Source organism: Micropterus dolomieu, linkage group LG01 (assembly GCF_021292245.1).
Source record: "Micropterus dolomieu isolate WLL.071019.BEF.003 ecotype Adirondacks linkage group LG01, ASM2129224v1, whole genome shotgun sequence".
Taxonomy (NCBI): Eukaryota; Metazoa; Chordata; class Actinopteri; order Centrarchiformes; family Centrarchidae; genus Micropterus; species Micropterus dolomieu.
In genome coordinates this window covers 2,178,162-2,186,949 of record NC_060150.1, presented here as the reverse complement: position 1 = coordinate 2,186,949, position 8,788 = coordinate 2,178,162, and the positions used below count along the sequence as shown (strand labels likewise).

The following is an 8,788-nucleotide window of genomic DNA, read 5'->3' as shown; positions in this document are numbered from 1 at the left end:
GATTTCTGCTGTTTCTACTGTAACTAAGATAACGACAGCTTGTATTAATGAGGAAAACATGTTACATTACCTTCATCTGGCGGTTCAGACGGAGAAAACTAACTGCGCTACGTCTTCATGGAAAGTGAAACTAAACTTTAACCAGGAAATACGCAGAGAGGCGCGTGGCTGAGTCAGAATTCACAGGCTACAGGGTGAGACATCCTCCATTAAACCCTAAAGAAGAAGAAGGCTACAGGGTGAGACATCCTCCATTAAACCCTAAAGAAGAAGAAGGCTACAGGGTGTTAAAGTGAGACAGACCTGGACGCTGTTATTTGCTAATCGGAAGAAACGGATAGATTGGACTGTTATTCGGGCTGCTTGTTGGTCAGAGTCCGGAAACACAAACATGTTATAAATGGCTAATTTCTGCTGTTGCGCTGGAACCTGAATACCTGGATGGCTGGATATCAGTCCCAAAACCTCCGGGCTCCATGTAAGTAAACACAATATGTTGTAACGTTAGACTTTTAGTGAGACTCACTCTTTAATGCTGGCTCTGTATCAACATCTATGTACGCGCTGAACTTCCTCCGTCTGAAGTTTATATCAGAGAGCAACAGGAAGTCTGAAGTTTATCTGCGTGCTGTTTTTAGCTCAGAGAGCAACAGGAAGTCTGAAGTTTACACAACTGTTCAGTTATTGTTACACTCTGCTCTGTTGGGAAACGGGAAGAAACTCAAAGGCTGTAAAATGTTTCTGCGCGGTGTTATTGAAGGTTACGGTGTTAAATTCTCAGAAAACTTTCACACAGAACCTGAAGTTACGCCGTGTTGCATTATGGGAACGCCGCCATGTTTACAGGATCGTGCTCAGTGTGTAATAAACACATAACTAAATAATTAATAATTATTTAAGGACATTTCAGCAACAGAAAGGGAGTCACATGCCTCTACAGAGGTTGAGCTGAGCCATTTGCATTATTCTGTGTTATATTGCTTTTATTTGAGTATCTAAGTGGCAACAATAGCTTAAATGTATATTTCTGTATAAGTATTTGAAGGTTTTTGATTGTGCTAATGAGTTACTGATTACTGTAAAGCCAACTGAGTGATAACGTATTATTATGCCGTCCATTCATGCTTTTTTGTTTAGCAATTTAATTACATTGTTGTGCAAATGCAAGACAGTTTTCATCAGGAAGAGTGACCGTGTTTAACATGATACAAATATAATTTCTTTAATATACATAGCCTTTTTCTTTTTGCTCATAATATAAAGCTTTAACCCACAACGCTATACCATCAAGTGTAGACACGTACAGGGTTAATGCACAGCCTCCCTGGTTAGGCATAGGCAGCATCAAGTATGGGGAAAATATAGAAGTAAATAAAACACATAGCCTAGATGTCTTTTTTTGATTTTTTTTGACGTTGAAAAAAAAAACCTATTGGTTACACAAAGTAAAAATCCAAACACCATTTTTATTTACAGAACAGACCCTAAAATCAACATTATGCATGCAAATAAATAAACAGAGGTGGCAAGAACTTGAAGTTGTCCCTGATATCTGTAATACAATAACTTAGCTTCATGTCATGGCCTATAGCCTAGTCAATTATATTCCAAAAATTAGCAGTTTTAATGGAAGTTATAGCTCTATTAACAAATAAATGTAAAAACTCACTTAATGTAATATTTAAATGTGTAAACCCACTAATTAGTTGAGTTTGTTTAGCCTTATAGGCAAATACAAAAACCAAAAGATCCAGGTCCTACACTAACAGTGTTTCTGGTGTATTTTGGATTTTATCCATTAGACGGTGCCACAGCCTTTGTGATGTGCTTTCATCATACTGTCAGAATACAAGCAAGATTTTTGATATAAAAAAGCTGCCTAACATGAAGTGCTGTAGTTACATTGCACATTTAACCTGCAGATTAAATGAACAAATGTAAAACATGATTGTATATGACATTTTTACAACATGTGCATGTTGAGCACATGAGTTTTACAGGCCTTTATCTTTTTGCCATTGGCCTTATGTTGAGGGTTCTGATCATGTAATGTGGATGTGGGCATGGCAGTGTGTTTGGTGTGTGAGATTGATGTGATGTAGTTACAGTGATCAAATATTTGCATAGTTAACGTGAACTTTGGCTGAACAGTTACCGATGTCCATGAAAAGTTTTTGCATTAGCTCAAGTGGACAGTACACTTCACTCATTTGGGATAGTCTGTGTTAAGGCACTGTTGCAAAGGTATTAGCAACATATTTTAGATCGTGCTCCTCCAGTACAACAGCAACATCGTCAATCTCTTTTGCCAGCAACTCTAGCTTGCTTCAGCCTTTCTCTGCAACAAAGAAGGTGAATGGTCCCTCCTTTTGTAGCCTGTTATGATTGTCTTTCAGGTGAAATGTAAGTCCAAACAAAGCTGCTGCTCTTCTGGTTTGAAGACAAACTGCCTTTGTCAATTAGCATTTGATAAATTAAACTGTTATTTAGAACAGAATTTTATTGAACAACTACTCCCCCACTGACAGTTCTGAGTGGTTTAAGAAACTGCAGTTGGCACGTGGGCCGTAGTTTGGCCACACTCTCATTTTGTGTAGCACATTCATCAGAAAGACACAGACATCCACCTTGGAAGTGATGTTAAACAGATCAGCTGAATGATGTTTAGACCTCATGAATTGTGTTAAATGTTTTATTTAACCTGATGTTTTGTTCTCCAGATCATTGAACTGGGTTCTGTGTGCAGAACATACAGAAGGACACATGGCTTGTACAACACAGTCGGCCTTAGACTACGTCAGGGGTGCCAGAGTCCACCTTGAGAGAGATTTAAATAATCTCTCAGTGATTGTGGAGAACTTGAAGCAGCAAGGAGTTTTTAGTGCTATAGAGGTCAGCAAAATACAGACAGAGAGAGATGACTGTGATCAAACCAGGAGAATACTGGACTCAGTCATTAAGAAGGGCGAAGCAGCGTGCTACGAGTTCCTCAGGATTATTGACGTGACGAGGAAGAGGACCTTAGGGAGGACGTCCCTTCTCCCTGAGACAAAGAGTTCAGCTTCTACTGAGACCAAGAAGTTTGACCTGCATAACTGGATCAGCTGCTTTTCTTTCAAGGACGACACACAGATGGATATAAACTACTTACAAGGTATTTTGAATTCTGATTGATAGCGTGTCACATTTTTATTATTTATCTAGCTGATGTTATATAATGCACTTTAATGTGTCTGTATAAATATGTATCTGTCATTTAGTGTGAGGGAACAGCAGTTAATTTACAGTATATTTATTTACTAATTGTTGTTTTTATTTTAGGCTCAGGGCCGTGCCTCAGATATCAGGCGAAGTTAAAGTCAAAAGCACAAAAAATATCAAATGAGTTTTGGAAGGCAAACAAAAATCTGTTTGAAAGAAACAACAAGCCTGATCTGTCGTACGCTTCACTCGTGTTAGACACACAAGAAAGTGTTTCTCCATCTAAAATAAAGAAGCTGAAGAGCAAGAAGAGCAAGATGAGTCGCCCTAAAAAGCTGAGGACATACATCCCTGAGGACAGACCAGACATTTCCCCCAGTGAGCTGCTGAAGACAGATAAAAACATCCTCTTGGTTGGTAAGCCTGGAATTGGAAAGACAGCACTCACTCACGAAATGTTGAAACTTTGGGCAGAAAGAGACAACAAGGAGCTCGACTACATGTTCTACTTTGACATGAGAGAAACATCCCACATCATGATGGCCAAGAGCCTGGAGGATCTTCTTTTCAGGGTGATCAGTGAGCCAGATGAAGGCAAAGAAGAGGTCTTACAGGACATAAAGAAGAACTCTGACAACGTTACACTCATTTTTGATGGAATCACAGATCTCTCTTCATCAGTGGTGAAGAGGGTTGTAGAGAAGGACCTACTACCTGATGCCAAGATCATCATTACATGCAGACCAGATGATGCAGAAGACCTCCTTTCTGAGGACTTCCTCAGAGTGGAAGTGAAAGGCTTTAGTGAGCAGACCATAAAAACATACTTCCCTGCAACTCTAGGAGAAGAACAGGAGAAGGTTTTGAGCAACCTGGAGTTGTTAACTCTTTGCCATGTCCCAGTGTATGCACTGATGGTGGCTGTCTGCTTTTCATCAGAGACACCAGAAGACTCTCCACAGCCATGCACTGTAACTGAAATCTACATCAATATTGTTCGTCATTGCCTTCAAACAATCAGCAAGAAAACAAAAACCAAAGATCTAAATTCATTCATCAACAACAGGAGTGAAGAAATTCTGTCTCTGGCCGAGTTTGCTTTTAAAGCCACTGAAGGAAAAACTGTGATCTTGAGAGAACTGCCCTGTGAAGACAGCTGCGTCCTCTCCTTCCTGAAACCTCTTGTTATCAAAGTGGCCCCCACTGAGACAATCACCACTCATGCATTTCTCCATTACACAATGCAGGAGTTTTTTGCAGCACTGTGGCTGCTGAAGAATCCAGATAAGATCGGGGATGTTTTTCAGCAGAGCCTCATTGAGGAGAAGAAACACATGAAACATCTGATCCCTTTCATGTGTCGACTGCTGACTGACAAGAGACCTAGTTTGATGAAGCATCTGCTTCCAGCTCAGGAGCTCAAGAACACGTCTGACTGGTTCTTCGAGGAACTGATAACCACATTTTTAGAGGCTGACACAGAGGACAGTGGACTTGATGTGGACATACTGTTCTTATGTCAGTGCTTGTATGAGTCCCAGTGTCCTGAAGCGAGCATCAGCTTCCTGGAGAAACTGGACTACGCTCTTGATCTCAGTGGAGAGAGTCTCGAGCCTTACCTTTGCTCTGCTGTGGCCTACGTGGTCACTCAGTCGAAGGAGAGGAAAATATTGCTGAACCTGGAGGACGTCATGGTGTCAGAGCAAGGAATGAGACGACTGTTAGGATGCCTTCAAAATGTCCAGTGGTATGTGTGAGCGTGTGTAGAAAGTGTCAAGTTACTGTTTAGGTTACCACATATCTAATTAAGTTGTAGTTTGGCTTTGTGCCTAATTAATCAAAGAGGTAACGAGGATGACTAAATAGTTGAACAGGATAAGTGCGTGTAAAAGATGGATGGAAAATGAAGTTTGGAACTTCTGCTGTAGCTTCTTTAACATAAACAGACTTTATTTTATGAAACATTACTGTTACTCTACTCTATTACTTTTTAAATGAGGAAATTGTCTCTGATTATTCTTAAATTACAGGTGTGGTCCTCTGCCACGGCAGCTGTGGGAGATTTTCCTTCTCAATGTGGACAGATGGCAGATGAACCACATCAGCTTACTCAGCCTGGATGGAAATCAGTTGCACCTTCCAGTTGAGGGTAAAAGACGGCTGTTTGAAAGAGCAGTAAAAGTCATGCAGAAGATCACTACGCAGCTTAATGTCTGCATCCACTGGGACAGGAAAACTCCTGCCTGCCAAAGTCTGTGCGAGTCTCTCTTAGAGGCTTTGCCATATATCCGCTCACTCAGGTATGTAGCTTTTGTTTTTGTGTGATGCTTATTCCACATTAACTTTTATCTTTTTGTAAAACCGTTAATGTTGAAATGAAAATCCTTTTTTTCAAGCCTTATTTCATGGTCAGATCAGACCTCCAGTTTTGCATGTGATACATCATAAAAAACCTGTCCAGCACCTGGACTCTAATACTAAATATTATAAAGAGAAACTGGCAGACTGCTTACGTATCTGTTTGAACCGAAATAGTCAAAGTACATTTTCAGCTCAAGTAGACAGAAGAAACAGGAGGTTTAATCAAGCTAACGGGAATGTAGAAGCAGTGTCCAAATCATCCAAGAAGGCAGTCCAGTGCACAAACAGTAACTCCAAAAGTCCACAGACGAAAGGCACTGGTGGAAACAATCCAGAAAAAGTAAGACAATCAAGCTATTGGGAAAACACAAGAGCAGGAAGGGAAGTAACCAGAAAATGAGAGGAAAGGAAGATGCCACAGTAAGACAAAAAGTAAAGAACGAATGAAACCAGATGAAAACAATTACAGAGAATGAGAAACAGAAAGTAATTAACAGGAAATACAAAAACAAAAACCCCAAAACATGACACAAATAGAAGAAGTATCAATGAGTTCATGTGGCTCAGCAGAGATCAGCTGTAGCAATTGGTAAACTTCTAATGAAGTTAATAGTTAAATTGGCCTCATTGTGTATGATGAATATCAACTTTGATCTCTTGTGATGCCTCCCAGATGGGCTTCCCCTTTTTCTTTTGTGAAATAAATATTGCATTTACTCTTCATAATTAGCATCAGCACAGTGTGAACGTTGTATTTGTTTAGAACTGTGTATGCTTAGATTTCAATTAAATACAGTTTAACAGTACATGCACTGTTTGTTGTCATGCAGCTTCAGGAGGACCTACAGAGGTTCAGGATTACAAGACCAGCAGCAAAGCCAGGGGACACTGGAGAGGGAAAAACAGGAGCTGTTACTGGATTTATGCCAGAGAGCAGCACTTTACAAAGGAGAGAGCTTTCAGAGAGTAGTGAACAAACTTCTCTCATTGTTTTCTGTGAACACTGACTTACATAACATCCTTCTTGATTTTTATCAACACGTCAAGAGTAAAGGGTGTTCAAGTGTCATTCCAAAACTGAGAGCACTTTTCCAGTCAGCTCCTGCAGTCTGGTCCATAAACCTCTCAGAGAGAAAGACCTCCATCCTCCTGGAAGTGCTGAAACTCCAACCAGAGAAGAAACCAGTGGAGCTGACAGGCTGCTCAGATGAAGAGAGTGAAGTGAGGAGTTTCCTACAGTGTCTGCCTTATATCTCACAGCTCAGGTAAATAAGTTGTACTTCACATGACTTCAGTGGACATTTCTGGAAACTTTTTGGAGCTAATAGATTAATAAATTTACATTTATTCATTGGTGGTGATAAATGTTTGGGTAAAGTTTTCCTTTCAGCCACTCTGTTGGTTCACGAGTGGTATTCCAGTCTAACATACACATTTCTGGAAACTGGCCAAAGTAAATTTCCTCCATGCAGCTTTGAAAAGCAACATTACAGTAACTTTTGTTCAACAGAGGAGAAATGGAAGAAGAGAGTATGTCTTTGGCTTTTTACCTGTTAACATCTTGGCTTCTTCACTGGTTGTTGACATAAGTGTAGTTCTAATACAAAAGATGTGAGTTTTTTAGGAGCGCAAGTTACGCACACCCTGGGGGCTGAGCCCCCTGTCTTTCAGTCCTACTGACGTCAGTGTGAACAGCCCAAGCCACGTTGAATCTGATCTCTTCCAGTTTGGATTTGGGCCACTTTCATATGTGGTCTAAATACGATACAGGTCTGAGTTTTTGACAAGCAGTCTCAATCTGGAATTCATGCTATTCTGACGTTACTCTATAGCAGCAATTCTGCACTAGCCGGAGCTGTTGTGAACGAAAAAGCTCCAGAAAAACCATTACATCACATGTGGTTCTCTTTCTCCTTGTCCTTGTTATCATCTGCATCGCCGCAGTAAAGAACCCATGACTGATGTCAGCTTGGCTAACGTCCTCCTCTCACCCTCCTCCTCTGTGGAGTCTGGAGGGCAGTCCAGGACATAATGGTGCGTTCCATTTAACATGGGAAGTCGGAATTTCAGAGTCTGAAATTTCAAAGGTAACGCCCCCTTAAGTCAGATTGCAAACTTCGAAAGTCGGTAGACGGCACTACCCAAAGTTCAGTTTATTAGCACTTCTGTGTACTTGTGTCCTATAGAACTTTTTGTACACAAAGTGCCGTCCAACTGCTGTCAGTGTTTAGTGTGAGTAAATACCACACAACGCATTTTGTATCAACCGGTGTAACCATGGCAACCAGGCTAGTTGTAACCAACGGCTGGCGGAGCGAGGTTTTCCGATTTGTAACTGGAACGCCGTCAACTCGGGTGTGACGTCATTCTCAGCTCCAACCTTCAACTTCCGAGGTTAAATAGTTTTTTTGTTTTGCTTCTGTTCTCACCAGATATTTTAGTGACTTTGGAAAAACAAAATTTGTGGGCAGAAAGAGACCAGCTCCATAAGATCTCACACTGGGGAAATTCACCTGTTACAGCAGCTCCTGATAAAACAGATAAGAAAATACACATTCAATAAAAGAAAAGAAAAACACAGGATATAACAGAATGATACAAATAAGTGTAAGAGTTATGTTTACACTATATACACCTTACATATCCAGATGTGATTGATATTGAACATTGGACAGGTCACAGCAGGAGGTAGTTGCACTGTGTAGAAATACATATAGTTGCACTGGACAAAATATATACAGCAGTGTAGCTTAGTGTTAGGCTATAAAAATATGGCTATGGATACAGTGGGTACGGAAAGTATTCAGACCCCTTTAAATTTTTCACTCTTCGTTTCATTGCAGCCATTTTCCAAAAATCAAAAAAGTTCATTTTATTTCTCAGTAATGTACACTCAGCACCCCATCTTGACAGAAAAAAACAGAAATGTAGAAATTTTTGCAAATTTATTAAAAAAGAAACACTGAAATATCACATGGTCATAAGTATTCAGACCCTTTGCTCAGTATTTAGTAGAAGCACCCTTTTGAGCTAATACAGCCATGAGTCGTTTTGGGAAAGATGCAACAAGTTTTTCACATCTGGATTTGGGTATCCTCTGCCATTCCTCCTTGCAGATCCTCTCCAGTTCTGTCAGGTTGGATGGTAAACGTTGGTGGACAGCCATTTTCAGGTCTCTCCAGAGATGCTCAATTGGGTTTAAGTCAGGGCTCTGGCTGGGCCATTC

The 8,788-nt window shown here is 40.4% G+C and overlaps 2 protein-coding genes across 2 annotated transcripts in view; one reads left to right on the top strand and one right to left on the bottom strand.

The window, feature by feature from the left end:
- Positions 1–595, bottom strand: part of LOC123971228 (NLR family CARD domain-containing protein 3-like) — a 61,419-nt gene extending 60,824 nt beyond the window's left edge. The window contains exon 1 of the mRNA XM_046049944.1: positions 527–595. The gene's annotated coding sequence lies outside the window, so the exon portion shown is untranslated. The remainder of the gene's footprint in view (positions 1–526) is intronic.
- LOC123972807 overlaps positions 58–8,788 on the top strand; it is a 152,489-nt gene continuing 143,758 nt past the window's right edge. Inside the window, exons 1-5 of the mRNA XM_046052500.1 lie at positions 58–478; positions 2,721–3,154; positions 3,322–4,948; positions 5,232–5,501; positions 6,393–6,827. Coding sequence (XP_045908456.1) covers positions 2,764–3,154; positions 3,322–4,948; positions 5,232–5,501; positions 6,393–6,827 — 2,723 coding nt within the window. The 5' untranslated portion in view covers positions 58–478; positions 2,721–2,763. The remainder of the gene's footprint in view (positions 479–2,720; positions 3,155–3,321; positions 4,949–5,231; positions 5,502–6,392; positions 6,828–8,788) is intronic.